General features: G+C 41.7%; 1 protein-coding gene across 1 annotated transcript in view; it reads right to left on the bottom strand.

Moving 5' to 3' along the window:
- SLC6A4 (solute carrier family 6 member 4) overlaps positions 1–19210 on the bottom strand; it is a 154945-nt gene that overhangs the window by 34512 nt on the left and 101223 nt on the right. The window contains exons 9-10 of the mRNA XM_088477798.1: positions 18455–18567; positions 16312–16443 (exon numbers count right to left, since the gene is read on the bottom strand). Coding sequence (XP_088333924.1) covers positions 16312–16443; positions 18455–18567 — 245 coding nt within the window. The remainder of the gene's footprint in view (positions 1–16311; positions 16444–18454; positions 18568–19210) is intronic.

Below are 19210 nucleotides of genomic sequence, written 5' to 3'. Positions count from 1 at the left end.
ACTGTATTTACATATTATAATAGTCAAGAGAGCAGCAACCACATGTAACTGGGAAAATTCCATTATTCCTAACATTGTGTTAATGTGTCTACTTTCCCACTTTTTTCTCTTCCTCTTTCCTCTGCTGCTGTAAAGGTTGTTACTTTGTCCCACTTAACATTTTTGAAAAAGTTTTGAATGAACAATGAGAGGATCATCTGAACTCTATTCCTTGCCCTTTAAGGATTTATACCAGCATTAGCCTATGATATCCCAATATACTTTACTATTAGTAGCAATCTCCTGAGCCTCCTCAAACTAGATGGGCAAGTTATCTAAACATCTCACCAGTCGCCCTGATTCGGTTCCCTTCCTCAATTCACTTCAGCTGCTGCTGTATTGGACCATGGTTTCGGCCTGGACTCCCACCTGTCAATTAATCATCAAGCCCAGCTTTCGGTCTGTCCCAAGCCTGTGGTCCCTGACCAGTACTTTCATCACTAGAGCTCCTGCAAGACTTTGAAGTCTGAGCCATAAACACAGACTTTTTGAGGCTTCCATGCTTGCTGCCTGCAACAGGACATGCCATCCGGAGTCCACACTTGAGGCCGGTAACAGAAATATGCCCAAAACAGATGCCATGGACTTCCATCAGCAGCTGAGCCACGCGCAGCCAACCTCATACTGCTGCGGTCTCTGCCCACTTGACCAAAGATAACTGCCTCCACAAGCCTGGACAAGGACAAGAGTGGCAGGCAATACGAGTGGTCGTGTGTGACCTAGCCAACACCATCTGTCTGCCACCCGGAGTCCAACCCTTGGGCTGGGCACATCTGGGCATACTTTACTTACATCTGGGTGAGTACCCTCCTTCCTCAACACTGTGCATAAGATGTGACACATCTACTGCTTACTACTGTACTAAAAAGAAGCAAAAGATAGGAAAACACACCACCAGCGGCGCTTAAAGTAAGTACATACATATAGTACTGATATGTCCCTTAATATTGATGTACATGAAGAGACGTCCTGATTTTGGATAGGTCGGATGTATCACTTTTCAGGAGCTCCTTAAGTGATGATTACTCAACCAATATGAAAAATAAAAAGATACAAAACACAAATGTGTAGAATGTTCATATAATAATTCTTAAAATTAATCCTTAATTGGTCAGTTGGTTAATAAAAAAGGAATAGAGCTCTTCAATTGCGTACCCCACTCACAATAGTGGAAGAGTAATCCAATATATAAAGGTATCTTTATATATTGGATTGGTCTGATTTGAAGGATGAAAATATAGCAGACTTTTTCTTGTAAATAGAGTCAATAATGGGCATACCCCAAACTCACAACATATGGGTAATTCAAACTCATATCAAGGTATCTCTTAAGGAGACTATTGTCGCATACCCAAACTCACACTTGGGGCGGTATTCAATTAATGGGGATAGCGCTTGAGGGGGGAATTCAGTAGAGATTATCTATATAATATTATAACTAAACTGAAAATAAAAATATGTCAGCAAGGCTTCTTGTAAATAAAATACACATGTATTACACAGAATGAAAAATCAAAAGTGAGATATATAAAATATCTAAAAAAATATAAATATAAATAAAAACATGACAAAAAATATCTGTAATAAAAATATAGCTTGACATATGCGAATATAGAATAGTGTCCTTGTAACTGCAATGTGCCTGTAGACTAATTCATATATAATAATTGTCCAAATGGTAACAAGAAGCTGCCTTCTCACTCGTTTGTTAAATGACAGTAAATCTCCTATGTAAAGAATTTAGCACAAACCGATTCCTTAAGGTGCTGTACATATACAATCCAAATGCAATACCTCATTAAGCGTCTCATTCAAATGGACCTCTCTATGCCAGTTTATGGACGTTGGCGGCTGAACGCCACTGAGGGATGTAATGTCCTCCTGTGTATGGGGACCTCAATGTGTACTCACTGCTAAATAGCGTAGAGTGCCGACATCAGTCGCGCCAGGTTTTCTCCTAGTGAGGCACTTGTGCTGTTGCTTTGGCTGGCAAAAGGTAAATGGAAGCACACTGATGAATTTCCGTTTGATCTGTATTTTCAATTTTTTGTAGAATCCTGTAGAGCAGCAGTGCAGGTGTACCAGGAATGTCTAGATGGCAAGTGAGCACTGCAGACCTTTCTGTCAACGCGTTTCACTCCTCCCTGGAGCTTTATCAAGACAAGGGTATTGTTCTTCCAGACTCCCCTTATATAGGGTGTTTCTCTTTCATTAATTAATCTCTGGAGGATCATGCAATTAGTCACACTTGTATCAAACTTCATTCAAAGTCATGCCAATAATACAATCTAAAAAAGCCTTGCTGATACATTTAAAAATACACTTTTTCATCAGGAATATCGGACCTTATAAGTCCACTTTTAAATTTTAAAGAAAGCACACCAAATACTTTCATTATTATACAGACAGAGTATTAATAAAATAAGTAGTTTAACTATATATAAACATCCATATTAGTCCCTTTAAATAATGAAAACAGGAGAATACTCATATTATTTCAAATATAAAAATATAAGAAGCCATTATTCTATTTCATAATTGTGTCTAAATAGAATAATGGCTTCTTATATTTTATATTTGAAATAATATGAGTATTCTACAGGCACATTGCAGCTACAAGAACACTATTCTATATTCGCATATTTCAAGCTATATTTTTATTACAGATATATTTTTTTGTCATGTTTTTTATTTATATTTATATATTTTTTTTAAATTGCGTTTATTTATAAAGTTTGTCATTTTATAACAAAAACATCAAATTACAACCCAGAAAGAGAAAACCCTCCCTCCTATAAGCCCAATCCCCACAAAAATAAAATAGCTAGCCATTAAAATAATACAATTACATATTCAAAAACAGTATATAAATAAAACAGAGCACATTATCAGCACAGAAAAATATCTCAACCTTGCGGTATAAGAGAAAATTTACTACAAACATCTCAGAATAATAAAACATTATTGCACAGTCTCGCCGGTCTCCAGCCCTCCACCATCTGAAGTCTCCTCACCTCCATTAACATAATAAGTTGAAGAAATCCACGGACCCCAAATACGTTCATACTTCAGGATAGAGTTACGTTTGGTATATATAAAACGTTCATGCCCCACTACTTCATTCATTAACCCAGACCATTCAGCAAAAGTAGGGCCCCTAGCTGCCATCCAAGTACGGGCAATACAAACCTTAGCCAAAGTCATCGCATTAATCACATATTGGGCCGTCAATCGATTAACCCTGTTCGAAAGACCCAGTCCAAAGATGCAGATTTTAGGTGACAAAATGGGAATACTACTCTCTGTGTTGGTAACACAGGTGGTGACCCGGGACCAAAACACTCGAACAGCAGGGCACTCCCAGAGGAGATGCCAAAATGAGCACTGGGAAACAGAACACTTAGGACACCTATCCGACACTCCAGATCCAAATCGATTCATCAACAAAGGAGTAAGATACACCCTGTGTAGTAAAAAGAACTGTATCTGTTGGAATCTCACTGCAGTAGTGGCGATCACATGACTATTCAACATTAAAGATCATTCATCATCGTCTAATGGACCCAAATCATCCACCCATTTAAGCCTAAGTGATACTAGGGTATCATCGGAATTAGCAGTAAGGAGGTAGGAGTAAAGTCTGGAAATTAATCGCCTACCACTAGTTGCTTGCAGCATAACCCTAACTGGATCAGGAGTAAATTGCGGAGGGCCTGCAGAAAACTGGACAGCTAGAGCGTGTCGGAGCTGTAGGTAACGGAAAAACATAGTATTTGGGACCCCAAATTCAGTTCTAATAGTGTCAAAACTTTTTAATATCCCGTCACTATACAACTGTCCAATGGAGAGAACCCCCCTCCCAGTCCACAAGGAGCTACTATCTAATAGGGCCAGTTCTCTTAGAGCAGAAGAATGCCACAAAGACAAATCAGGATCAATACCCTCCGCCCCCACTAAAGCACGGGCCTGTTTCCACAGCTTATGAGCCTGCGTGACCAATGGAGCTCCCCCTGTAGGGCATTTGTCATCTAATAATAACTGCAAAGGGGAACATCCTCTAGTAACAGTGCGTACCAATAAGGTAGGTAGATCCTGGCTCTCCCCACCCAAAACCCACCCCTGTAAATGAACCAATTGTGAAGCCAAATAATAGAGGCGGAAATTTGGCAATGCCAGACCACCCAGTGCTCTAGGCCTACATAAAGTTTTAAGTTTAATTCGAGGACGTTTTTCAGCCCAAACTAAAGAGGAGATATAACTATCTATCAATTTAAATATACGTGGAGAAATATAGATAGGGGCCTGCTGAAAAACATATAAAAATTTGGGGAGAACAATCATTTTTACCAAATTAACCCTACCCGTGGCGGTCAAGGGAAGTTTATTCCAAACATGCAGCTTGGATTTCAGGAAATCAATTTGTGGTTGGACATTAAGTGGGACAAAGTCCAACATAGATGACGTTACCCAAATTCCCAGATATTTAAACTTAGTGGTCCACACCAAGGGAGTATTTACCGTACTAACAGGAGTAGAAGGACCATGTAGAGGAAGAATGCAAGATTTGTCCCAATTAATGCGCAGTCCAGAAAATCGTCCAAAAGAGTCTACCACCGAGAGAAGGGCAGTTAAAGACTCTGATGCATCAGACAAGAATAACAACATGTCATCCGCATAGAGAGCCACCTTGTCGACCCTTTGTCGTATCTGAATTCCCCGTATTCTGGGATCAGTTCTTATAAGACACGACAAAGGCTCGATGGCTAGGGCAAAGAGAGCTGGGGAAAGAGGGCAGCCCTGTCTAGTACCCCTAGAGAGGTGAAAAGAAGGGGAAACATATCCATTAATACAAACCCGCCCTAAAGGGGATGAGTATAACAATTTAACACAAGCTATAAATCTAGGTCCCATCCCAATACGAAACAGGATCTCCCAAAGATAGTCAAAGGCCCTGGCGGCATCCAAAGACACCACCACTGCCCCATCCTCCACAGAATCCGCCAGCTGTAAAATTGAATATAATCTCCTAAGATTTTGTGAGGTAGACTTTCCTGGCAAAAAACCAGTCTGGTCAGGATGTACTACCTCACTAATTATCCTATTGAGCCTGAGTGCAAGCATTTTGGCCAATATTTTAATATCGGTAGAGAGGAGGGAAATCGGACGGTAAGAGCCAGGATCAAGGGGATCTTTTCCAATTTTAGGGATCATGACAATAATGGCCTCAGACATAGAGCAGGGGAGAGTACCCAGGTCACACAGTTCATTAAAAAGATTAAGTAATCTGGGAAAAAAGAAAAGGGCATGCTTCTTATAAACCTCAATGGGAATCCCATCTACTCCTGGGGCCTTACCTCCCGGAAACGAAGAAACAGCCACCCCGACTTCCTCTACAGTAAATGGGGAGTCTAGAAATGCTCTGCTATCCTGAGAAATGGAGGGGAGGGATATATGTCCCAAATATTCAAGCATCTCGTCTAGGGAATAATGGGCTTGAGAGCTGTAAAGGTTAGCAAAGTATTCATAAAACACCTTCGTGATAGCTGGTGTAGAAGAGTGCAAGTTTTATATTTATATTTTTAATATAATTTGTATATCTCAAAATAGATTTTTTGATTTTTCATTCTGTATAATAAATGTGTATTTTATTTATAAGAAGCCTTGCTGAAATATTTTTATTTTCAGTTGAGTGATAATATTATATAATCGCTACTGAAATCCCCCCCTCAAGTGCTATCCTCTTTTTTGTGAATTTCTGTATTGCAGCCAGCTGGTAACTGGCTTATTAGGATAAGCAGCAGAGAGTGTGGATGTTGAATTATATCAGTCACCTAGCGCAAGGATAAATAGCGGTCAGGATCTCAATTAGCTATATATCTAGCGGTATTCAATTAGTTTCGCACCCGCGATAAAGTTTCGTCTGCCGATCATCGTGTATTTTAGCCGCGGAAACTTATTGTGCGCGCCCCCGCTATTTGTCGTATTCAATTACAAAAGACGCATGCGCAGAACGCAACAATCGGCCGATTGCGTAATCGCAGTTGCGATCGGTAATGAATCAGGCCCTTTGTCAGAGAGTGATACAGACTCAGGTCCAATGCGCAGCTATTTTTTTTTAATTGATTTACATCTGTAATTGCCTTGCTTTAGCAAGAAAATGACTTCTCTGAGTATTATTCCAAATTAAGAAAGCTCACAACCTGACCTTTTAGCTGATATCAGATAATTTGTTTATTGTCGTTAAATGATATTTGTACCCATACAATTCATTTTTAGACATGTACATGTTCCCTCCATGTACAAAAAACGGAAACACAAATTTGGGGAATCGAGCATTTACTGTGTCTGTGAAACTCCCTACCATAAAGCCCTTAAAGGATAAATTGCATATTGCACAGCCCAGCTGCTAGCCATGTAGCCCGAACCACATTGCCAGCTACATCATATAGACCCGATTGCACAGAACCCCCCGTCTATACTCTCCCCAATAGAGTTGCTGAAGACTATTCCTGCATATTCCCATTAGTGCCTCACGGATCCTCCTTTGCTATATGTTCAATGAACTGGAGCTAAACGCCTGTATATCAGCTTCTGAGTTCAGCTCTAGTTCAGTAAACAGCTAGCAGGGTAAGCACCAGTGGCATTTAATGTATGAACAGGCCAGACACACGCTCCAAAAGTTAGGACCCTCTCCACACTGAGCCATATATGGTAATAAGCATAGGATCCAACATTAAAAATAATTAGGGGTACACTTGTACCCTCTCCCCCTCTCCCTCTATATGACAGAAAAATACTCATACTATACATAGCTTTGCGGTTGCTTGAACATCCTAAACATATTTTTCTCCTATGGTGCAATAATTATAATGTACTGATCCATAGCCAGTGTACATTATACAAGGCTAAATGACATCTGCTGCCTAGTATAATAGCATCAGGCATTACTCAGTCCACAAGTCCACAAAATAGTAATATGTGCTACCAAGTATAATATGCTGAGCCCTATCTGCTGCCAAGTATAATATTCTGAGCCATATCTGCTACTAAGTATAATATACTTGGTAGCAGATATGGCTCAGCATATTATAATTGACAGCAGATATAGCTCAGCATCTTATACTTGGTAGCAGATATGGCTCAGTATATTATACTTGGCAGCAGATATAGCTCAGAATTTTAGATTTGGAAGAAGATATACTGATCCATATCTGTTGCCAGGTATAATATACTGAGCCATATTATACTTGGCAGCATTTATGGCTCAATATATTATACTTGGTAGCAGGTATGGCTCAGTATATTATACTTGGCAGCAGATATGGCTTAGAATATTATACATGGCATCATATATGGCACAGTAATTATAATTGGTAGCATACAGTATATGGTTCAGTATATTATACTTGGTAGCAGGAATGTCTCAGCATGATATACTGAGCCATATCTACTACCAAGTATAAGATGCTGAGCTATATATGCTGCCAAGTACTGAGCCATACCTGCTACCAAGAATAATATACTGAGCCATATCTGCTACCAAATATAATGTACTGAGCCACATATGCTGCCAAATATAATATGGTTCGGTGTATTATACATGGCAGCAGATATGGCTCGCTATATCTGCTTACAAGTATAAAATGCTGAGCCATATCTGCTGCCAAGTATAATATGCTGAGCCCGATCTACTATCAAGTATAATATGCTGAGCCATACCTGCTGCCAAGTATAATATACTGAGCCATATCTGCTCCCAAATATAATATGCTGAGCCATATATGCTGACATGTATAATATACTGAGCCATATCTGTTGACAAGTAAAATATACTTAGCCATACCTGCTACCAAGTATAATATGCTGAGCCAAACCTGCTGCCAAGTATAATATACTGATCCATATATGCTGTCAAGTATAATATGGCTCAGTATATTATACATGGCAGCAGATGTGGCTCATTATATTTGTTAGCAGATATGACTCAGTGTATTATACTTGGCAACAGGTACGGCTCTGCATATTATACTTGGTAGTAGGTATGGCTTAGTATATTTTACTTGGCAGTAGATATGTCTCAGTATATTATACATGGCAGCAGATATGGCTCAGTATATTATACATGGCAGCATATATGGCTCAGTATATTATATTTGGTAGCAGATATGGCTCAGTATATTACTTGGTAGCAGGTATGGGTCAACATAATATACTGAGCCATATCTACTATCAAGTATAAGATGCTGAGCCATATCTGCTGCCAAGTACTGAGCCATATCTGCTGCAAGTATACTATGCTGAGCCATACCTGTTACCAAGTATATGCTGAGCCATACCTGCTACCAAATATAATACACTGAGCTATATATGTTGCCAAGTATAATATACAGAGCCATATCTGCTGCCAAGTATAATAAATATGTTCAAGGTGTGCAGTCTGAGGCCCACTTCCTATATAAAAAAGTAATATGAATGTTGGCACAAGAACTATCTCTTTTACACTGCACTTTTCTTACCATGGCAGTGCCCTGGGGCGGCTTAGCTGGGCCAGTTTGGGGGTGTCCTGTGCTCTGGATCTGAATCTTAGTATGTTAGGGACCTACCCGACAGAGGTTACCCGGATGCGGTGGGTAGGCCCATAACCTTGGCCAAGATTATGCCAAAAACCTCTATTCATTGCAAAAATGTATTTATTTATATATAATCAGTTCATTTGGAGTTGAGCACCTGTACTTCTCTTTTTTTTTGTGCATATATCAATTGTCTCCACAGGTAGCACCTCCAATTAGAATATATATGTTCAAGGTGTGCAGTCTGAGGCCCACTTCCTATATAAAGAAGTAATATGAATGTTGGCACAAAGCACCAATTGGCATGTTCAAGCTGTCTGGTGTGCCCACCTGCGTGTGTAATGTAACCACTTGCACTAGGATCCAGGGGGTCTAATTCATGTAGCAGTGAAAAGCCCTTTATCAGTGATAACAGGGATTTTCAACGCATCTGATATTCCATCAGCAGTGCCCCTGATTAGTAGAGACATCGCTTTCCCATACATTAGTATGGGGAGAGCGATTCATAGAAGCACGGAGAGCTCAGCTTTCCGTTTCGCTTTTAAAACTCTTTTCTCCAACTCAGGATGGTGGTGACACCTCCTGAGGGGAGAAGAGCTGTCTCCCTGCCTTCTACCCACCCCCTTCGTTATCACTGGCCAATCAGCAGTGGCCAGGGAGAAAAATTCCCCTTGTCCCTGTGTGTTACCGGGACTGTGGACATTCCCGGAGAGTATAATAGTGAAGTGACCCGGCATATGTCGGGATCACCTCACTTTGCTTAACTGGTCTGCCTGGTGCTTTCGCTGCTGGCTGACTCTGCCCCCAGCCCCGCCGCCCCACTGTTGTGTGTATAGCTGAAGAGACCCAATACACTGGCCCTACAGCCGACACTTGGCCCCCACACCGCCGCAGTGCTATTCTTTGTGTTGCTTAAAGAAGTTACCCGGCATATGCCGGAGCACTTCAGACTATACTCCCCACTGCTCTCGAGTCCATCAGCCCGCTCTCCCCCCCTTGTCCCTATTCTGCCGTTATGCTGCTGGCGCATATGCACTGGAAATCCTGGATTCAAGGACTGCAGCTGAAAAGTGGATCGCCGGTGCCATGGTTTTCGCATAGCTTCACCGTAAAGGTAGGAATATTTGAATTGCTATTTAACTCAGCCATATATTGCATCGAACAGATGCGATAAATAGTGAAAACTAGCAATTCATAACATACAGTCAGGTGCATAAATATTGGGACATTGACAGAATTTTCATATTTTGGCCTCTATTCACCACCACAATGGCTTTGAAATGAAACAAACAAGATGTGCTTTAACTGCAGACTTTCAGATTTAATTGGAGGGTAATTACATCCAAATCAGGTGAACTGTGTAGGAATTACAATGGTTTCTATATGTGCCTCCCACTTTTTAAGGGGCCAAAAGTAATGGGACAAACTAAACAATCCTAAATCTAACTTTCACTTTTTAATACTTTGTTGCAAATCCTTTGCAGGCAATTACAGCCGGAAGTCTGGAACGCATAGACATCACCAGACGCTGGGTTTCATCCCTGGTGATGCTCTGCCAGGCCTCTACTGCAAATATCTTCAGTTCCTGCTTGTTCTTGGGGCATTTTCCCTTCAGTTTTGTCTTCATCAAGTGAAATGCATGCTCAATCGAATTCAGGTCAGGGGATTGACTTGGCCATTGCATAACATTCCACTTTTTAGCCTTAAAAAACTCTTTGGTTGCTTTTGCACTATGCTTCGGGTCATTGTCCATCTGCACTGTGAAGCGCCATCCAATGAGTTCTGAAGCATTTGACTGAATATGAGCATATAATATTGCCCAAAACACTTCAGAATTCATTCTGCTGCTTTTGTCAGCAGTCACATCATCAATAAATACAAGGGATCCAGTTCCATTGGCAGCCATACATGCCCACGCCATGACACTTCCACCACCATGCTTCACTGATGAGGCGGTATGTTTTGGATCATGAGCATTTCCTTTCCTTCTCCATACTCTGGTATAAGTTGATCTTTGTCACATCTGTCCATAGGATATTGTTCAAGAACTGTAATGGCTTTTTTAGATGTTGTTTGGCAAACTCTAATCTGGTCTTCCTGTTTTTGAGGCTCACCAATGGTTTACATCTTGTGGTGAACCATCTATATTCACTCTTGTGAAGTCTTCTCTTGATTGTTGACTTTGACACATATACACCTACCTCCTGGAGAGTGTTCTTGATTTGGACAACTGTTGTGAAGGGGTTTTTCTTCACCATGGAAATAATTCTTCTGTCATCCACCACAGTTGTTTTCCATGGTCTTCCGGGTCTTTTGGTGTTGCTGAGCTCTCCGTTGCGTTGTTTATTTTTAAGAATGTCCCAAACAGTTGATTTGGCCACACCTAGGACCTCATTCAGAGTCAGTCGAAGCGGCCGCACGGCCGTACGCTACCGATGTTTGCTATACTGCGCATGCGTAAAGTTCGCAATGCGCGTGCGCAAACTAGCCGCTACGAACAGAAATTTCTCTCTCCTTGAACACAGCCAGGTCAGTAGTTTGAGTGACAGATTGAGGCGTTTGTGGGTGGTGACAGGGGAAGGTGCTTGAAAACGGGGGAGTGGAGATCCGAACGCAGGCGTGCCTAATTATGCGAACAGCGTTTTATGGGAGTGCATACGGTTTATGGGAGTGCATAATTAACAAAGTAGCGTCATGGCACATGTGACATAGGAGGTTTTTACACTGACATGATCATAGAGCTTAAGAGAGGGTATGGTCAACCTTAAGCTCTACGACCAGTTCCGATGGTACCCGATGGTCTCGATTAATCCTTATATGCCCGGAGATGACGTGTAATGTGTACGAGAAGGGGGCATATTTTTTTGCCTTCCGACCGCTTCCTCCCCTTGGTCGGCCAGCAGGGGTGTATCTAGGGATCCGAGCGCCCCTGGCAAGGTAATGGACTGGCGCCCCTTCCCCCCATTATTTCAGGAAGTGCCCCCAGTATGAGTCCCCCCTATGCAGTGCCCCAGTAGTTGTCCCCTATATGCAGTGCCCCCAGTAGCAGTCCCCTCTATGCAGTGCCCTCAATAGTAGTCTCATCTATGCAGTGCCCCCAGTAGTAGTCCACCCTATGCAGTGCCCCCAGTAGTAGTCCCCCTTATACATTGCCCCCAGTAGTAGTCCCCCCTATGCATTGCCCCCAGTAGCAGTAGTCCCTATACAGTGCCCCCAGTAGTAGTAGTCCCTATACATTGCCCCCAGTAGCAGCCATCCCCCATCATAACGTGGCTACAGTAGTGGCCCCCCCTATACAGTGCCCCCAGTAGTGGCCATCCCCCCATAACGTGCCCCCAGTAGCGGCCCCCCCTAGTAGCCACACTCCCCCACCTGTGCTGTGCCAAAAAAAAAACCATAAACACACACAGAAAAAAAAAAAAAACTTACCTGATCCCGCTCCTACCGACATCCGCCGCTGTCCACTCCTCCGGGCCCGCTCTCGCTCTGCACTATGGGATGGGAGAGACGTCATGACTTCTCTCCCATCACCCACTGCGGGGGGAGCCGGAAGGCGGAGCTCATGAGTGAGCTCCAGCTGGCTCCCTCCGTGGACGCAGCAGCCAATGAGAGTCTGTCTGACGGCTGTGTGTTTGTTACTGTGTAGGGCAGACTGCTCTCACTGCGGTCTGCCTTATACTTGTGGGACCCGGGGGACTAGCGGGGCTAGTTCAAGCCCCTGGGGTAGTCCACTCATTGGCTGCTGGTGGCACTGCTGGATGGGCGCGCCCCCTTTGGCCGGCGCCCCTGGCGAGTGCCATCCCGGCCAATGGGTAGATACGCCCCTGTCGGCCAGCTACCGATCCGAACTTAGGGACGCAACTTGCGAGGGAATCATTTGCATATACGGACCCTTTTCCCGTACGACCGAGCGGCCGCTTCGACCGACTCTGAATGAGGTCCCTAATGTTTTTGCTATCTCTCTGATGGGTTTGTTTTGATTTTTCTGCCTGATGATGGCTTGCTTCACTGATAGTGACAGCTCTTTGGATCTCATATTGAGAGTCGACAGCAACTGATTCCAAATGCAAATGTCACACCTAGAATCAACTACAGACCTTTTACCTGCTTAATTGATGAATTAATGAAATAACGAGGGAATAGCCCACATCTGTCCATGAAATAGCTTTTGAGTTGATAGTCCCATTACTTTTGGCCCCTTAAAAAGTGGGAGGCACATATAGAAACCGTTGTAATTCCTACACCGTTCACCTGATTTGGATGTAATTACCCTCAAATTAAATCTGAAAGTCTGCAGTTAAAGCACAACTTGTTTGTTTCATTTCAAAGCCATTGAGGTGGTGAATAGAGGCCAAAATATGAAAATTCTGTCAATGTCCCAATATTTATGCACCTGACTGTACATGAATTGACCCCCAGGTTTGGTGTGTGGGTTGCCAGTTTATGAAGTAGCTTGCAATCAGATGTTTTATTTCACTGTCCAACTTGTACTAAATTGGAGCTTATTGCTGGTGGCTTGTAATGGGTGTGCACTACATTTGCACTCATTGAGCTTAAACAATTGTGTTAAATGGTAATGTACTTATATTTTGTTTGGCTTCATTCATTAATTTCAGGTGCTTACCAGGTCAGTTTGATCTGTGCTGTTGCAATTTTCCAGTAGTTAATGTAATCACAAATGCAACAATTCTACCAACTTGAAGTGAAGACTCTTTTCATAAGCAATCTTTTCTTTAAACAATGTTTAGTGCATTGAATTGGAAATATATTTTTATTTATTGTTTTACCCCAACAAATTGGATGTTGATTTTTTTCTGGAACAGCTTAGGGTTTTCATGTAAATTTTAAACTGAAACAAATATATTTGTATTACTCATTAATAAACTCCTTTCCTGAAGCTTGTGATTAGTCACAGTCAGGTGAATCAAAATGACTGAGGCACTAATTATGTCAACTATCTGTACAGAGACAGAGACATATTTACTAAGCAGCCGATTTTCAAATCCCTCATTTTTTTCATAGATTTTGCCTGTCAGATTTAAAAGTGTAATAATACTTAATACAAAACAAGTCATATTTTTTATTTACATTTTCTATAATACATTTTAACGCTTCACTGTTTGTTTATTATATATGTATTTTACTTTTTATTTTCATTCTTTATATACAGCTGTGGCTGCTCTTAACTATCTCTTTTACACTGCACTTTTCTTACCATGGCGGTGCCCTGGGGCGGCTTAGCTGGGCCAGTTTGGGGGTGTCCTGCGCTCTGGATCTGAATCTTAGTATGTTAGGGACCTACCCGACAGAGGTTACCCAGATGCGGTGGGTAGGCCCATAACCTTGGCCAAGATTATGCCAAAAACCTCTATTCATTGCAATAATGTATTTATTTATATATAATCAGTTAATTTGGAGTTGAGCACCTGTACTTCTCTTTTTTTTGTGCATATATCAATTGTCTCCACAGGTAGCACCTCCAATTATATATATATGTTCAAGGTGTGCAGTCTGAGGCCCACTTCCTATATAAACTCAATCAGTGCATTGCTTTGCACACCTGGAAAGCCTGAGACACTTTCCACTCAGACTAGCACCCTTATTACATTGGTTAGAGCATGGAGTCTGGTATTGTAATATGCACACCAGTCAGAGGCTCAATATAAGTCCTGCAAATATTTAGACTGTTTATTGCAGCTTTGGTTCTTTTTTGGGGCGTGGGTCCCCTGGATTGCTTTGATTGATCTGCTTCAGGGCGCAGCATCATAACACATTTTTCCTTTATAACACATTTTAACCCTTCACTGTTTATTATATATGTATTTCACTTTTTATTTTCATTATTTATATGCAGCCTGGCTGCTCTTAAATATCTGTTTTACACTGCACTTTTCTTACCCTGGGGCGGCTTAGCTGGGCCAGTTTGGGGGTGTCCTGTGCTCTGGATCTGAATCTTAGTATGTTAGGGACCTATCCGACAGAGGTTACCCGGATGCGGTGGGTAGGTCCATAACCTTGGCCAAGATTATGCCAAAAACCTCTATTCATTGCAAAAATCTATTTATTTATATATAATCAGTTAATTTGTTGTTGAGCACTTGTACTTCTCTTTTTTTGTGTGCATTCATATTACTTCTGTCTGACACAGGGTCTATTAGTGCATTCAGCGCATGACAGCACACACAGGGGGAGATGTATCATAAATTTGAGAGAATGGAGAAGTTGCCCATAGCAACCAATTAGCTTCTAACTGTCATTTTATAGGCTATGCTAGATAAATGATAGCTAGAAGCTGATTGGTTGTTATGGGTAACGTCTCTATCTCTCTCAAAAGTTTGATACATCTCCCAAACAGACAAATGACATCTTCTGATCACATTTCCCAATAAATCTGTTAGATGATGGGATCATTTATAACCAGATATTTATTTATTTATTAACAGTTTCTTATATAGCGCAGCAAATTCCGTTGCGCTTTACAATTTGAATCAAGATTAACATTATACTGGGTTGTAAAAGACATACATACATGACATACATAAGGGTAAGAGGGCCCTGCTCACAAGCTTACAATCTATAGGGTTGCTTTGAGGGCACTTGCTTTGAGGGCAGTATGCTCTGCAATATCGAGTCAAAAGGCCAGTATCACTGGCTATATCGCAACATAAGGGGTCACCTATACTGTACATTTGCACTTTAACAAAATGGTTTAGTGTATTTTGGTTGATGAAAAACTGAAACACCTATCCCTTCCCTGAATTGCACATGAACCACAACCAGCAGCTGGCTTAGAACTCTAAAGGCCCCTACACACTACACGATATTGCTAACGATTTGGCCGATTCCGATGCATTGGAACGACAAATCGTTCAAATCATGCAGTGTGTATGCACTACATTGTGTAGTGCCCGATCCCGTGGGGTCGTCAGCCGCATCGCCTGATCTTTTGTACATGCAGTAAAGTCATGCAATGTGGCTGATGATCCCATGCAGTGCTGTGCAGCGGGGGCCGGCATATCAGGCGGTCGGGCTATGGATCGTCCAGTGTAAGACTGCCCGATATGTTGGCCCGTCGAAACTGGGGTCGTGGGTCGCATGTCTGGGTACACAGTGGTTTAGTGTGTACCCAGCTTAACTATGAGATTATAGGGGTCTATTTACTAAGCAGTGTTAGGAGACAGAGTGAAAAGCGATAAGAAAGTGATAAGGTGCCAGCCAATCAGCTCCCAACTGTCATTTTTCAAACACAGCCTGTGAGATGACAATTGGGAGCTGATTGGCTGGCACCTTATCACTTTCTTATCACTTTTCACTCTGTCTCCTAACACTGCTTAGTAAATAGACCCCATAGTCTGGTAACAATAAAATTATTATTTATTAAAAGAGTTACAAAATAATCATGTATTGTTACAAATAACTGTCTCCTTAGGCATGTGAGGGCAAGAAGGGAAACTTGGCAGACTTCCTAAGATTAATCAGCTTAAATTGAATTTCAAATATTTTTCTCGGTGAGTAAAAAAATATCTGGTGTTATTAAAAGAACCACAAAGTTCATGATGTTCAGTTCCACTCCAGGGGTTACTATAACAGCCACATTGTTCTCATCCTCACACACGGCTGACCTTGTTTAGAAATAAACACAAGAAAAGAACAAAACCAGAAATATCTCTGTGGATGAAAGCATTAGGTTGTTCTCACTTACGAATGTCAGGGTAGACAGCGATCCGAGAAAGCATAAGGATATTAGAAAGAAGACGAAAAGTTCCCGCCGCTTGCCCCAGACATGAGGGAACTCGTCCAGTACTGCAGTTATGACCCCTTCCAGACCTGCAAACTACACACAGAAAACAGTAGTATAGCATGTATTATATATCACACCAATGGAGAGATTTATCAAACCATCTAAAGAGAGAAAGGTGGAGGTCAGATTCTAGCTATCATCGGTCTAGTGCATTATATAAAATGATAGCTAAAATCTGATTGGTTGATATGGGCAACATATCTCCCCTCAACAGGTACAGCATGAAGAGCCTATAAATTTACTAGGAACAAGTGAATCACGCAGGCACTTTAACATTCAGGGCAGGATGTACTAACTGAAAAATGCGGTCAAAACTCAGAAAATGAGGTTTGACTGCATTTCCCATATGTACAAAGATAGGCAATGGCATCAATAGATGGCGATGCCTAACACAAGTCTATGAGTTTCTTTCTGCATAGTTCCCTGAGAGGGATCCAATAGGATCCCTCCTGGGGTCCCCTGCAGCTTGCGCATTCGCTGGCCGACTGCCGAGCATGTTTTGAATGACTCCCGGGTAATAGACCCAGAAGTCCTCTGATGACAAAATACATTTTTTACTGGAAGACCTGTCTGTTGTGATTGTAATCGCAATAGTATGTACATACTGGCCTTATTACCGCCGGTATGTATGCAGTAAATGGCGGGATATATTGCATCCAAAATGCGATGCTTGATACATCACTCCCTCAGTTACATACCTCGCAAACGTTCCCAATTTGTCTAGATTTGCAGGCAGTTGGAATGTACTAACACTGCAGCACACAATAAAGGTAAGTACTTATAGTGTGCGCCCCCAAAATGCCCATTATGATGCTGTCATCCCCCCTAAATACAGTAGCCACATTTTGGGAACTATGCAGTAATATCACTACTACATTCTCATGAAAACTAATTTACTCAACAAATTCTTCTGCACATATTGGATGTAATAAGTGCCTCAGTGCTGTCACTGATTGCTTGTGAACTGATTGTAATATTGATTCAAAATGGCTGCCTTCACATTGTGCAGATGGCAAATACACGTTAACTTTTCTTGCAATCTATATACTTATGTTACCCTCACAGTTAGCTGATTTCCAGTTAACCTAAATTGTTATGCGAGCTAAAAACTGTAATAACATTCGCCATTTTGAAGATATAAATTAAAAAATACTACAGATTTATATGAATATACAGTTAAATGTTTAATGATGATGCATATTAACACAGCTTTGTCTTCAAGGCAAACTAGTATCCTTAAGAAATAAAAAAAACATACTAATAAGAAATGTCAATGACAACTATTTCCTATATACTGGATGAATATATACTCCAAAATCACAAAAGTGCCCCATGTAATAAAACAGTCCCAATGTCCCCTTATTCTCCCGATTAAGTAAGCCACAAATGAGGATAACCCGAGCAGCAACAGGACTTAATAATTGGAATAAATAGGAATTAATACATATGGTTCTAAAGTGTTAGAAGATTGAACTTCAATGAGAAGCTTACAAAGAGCACCACTAGAGATTTTTGTATCTGCATGCAAAAATAATATTAACCAGTGGCAGCTCCTGCGTTGGTTGGTCGGGGGTGTGTAAATGTCTATATGTGATGGATCGCGATCCCATGCATGCTGCTGCCCCTAGAAGCCGGGTATGGCTTACATGATGCAGTGTAGTGACTTCCCATGGAAAGTGCTCTCTGTTATTGCAGTCCGGACTAACAATCCCTAAGGGAGACGACACCTCCTCCTGGGATTGACTGTGGAGCTCGTGATCAGCAGGTAGCGCTTCCCATGGAAAGCTACTGTTGGGCACTGGCAGGCACTGTGGAGGGCGGATTTTACTGGTGTGATACAGCACTGGAACCCATAATAACATACTTTATACAGAAAGTATAAGCTGGCAATAAATCAGCTTTTATACTTCGCAGACTTGGGCCGTAAACACGTACATGTTTTATTGTTTCACTGTTGTTTTTCTAGTAAAGCATGATTTTTTTTCTGCCTCAAACAATATCACCCATATTACTGTACATTTTCAGTATTGTGAAGAAAACTCACCGTACTGTCAAGTCCCAGTGTGATCAGCATTAGGAAGAATACAATGGCAAAGAAGGTGGAAGCTGGCATATTGGCTATGGCCTCTGCATAGGTGATGAATAGGAGACTGGGGCCTGCAATAACAACAAGTAGGAACCCATTATGCAAATCAATTCAGCAGGTTACAGAACAGAGATTACAGTATGACTTGTGTATTACTCTTTATGGAAGAAAATATGGAAGTGAACAATCCCGAGTATATTGGGCCTGATAGTGAATTGGATGCATATGTGACCACGGCAGCCTGCTCGCTATCTTATGTTAATGCAAGTATGCTGCATTTATGCCAAGTATCTGTCTGGCTTCATGTGGATGGCCGACCTGCCCACTGTTTTGCCATCTGCAGCTGTCATCATTAATATCATCACTTGCACCCACCCCATGCTGGGTGCAAAATATCTGTCAGAAACAGGCATCCTGTCTGCATCCGCACGCTACAAAAAAGCACGCCCACGCCACCACGAGACAACGGATCAGTTTCATATAATAACATGGTCACTGCCCAGATGCCACCCAGAAACACACGTCTCACGGAAAGAGTGATCCATCAACTGAAAGAGCAGACAGATAGATCGGCCAATCTTTGTCCGCACACCATTAGGCGACTGCTTTCTATGGCGCACGAGCAGTTTGCAGATTTCCCCGTGATGCATCCGCATTTGAATTGTATCCGCCTCAGAATCACGCCCATTATGTGTACGCTATTGTATGTCTTAC

The sequence above is a fragment of the Taudactylus pleione genome, unplaced genomic scaffold, assembly GCF_031769625.1.
Source record: "Taudactylus pleione unplaced genomic scaffold, aTauple2 ptg000203l, whole genome shotgun sequence".
Taxonomy (NCBI): domain Eukaryota; kingdom Metazoa; phylum Chordata; class Amphibia; order Anura; family Myobatrachidae; genus Taudactylus; species Taudactylus pleione.
This window is presented reverse-complemented; position numbering and strand designations above follow the sequence as displayed.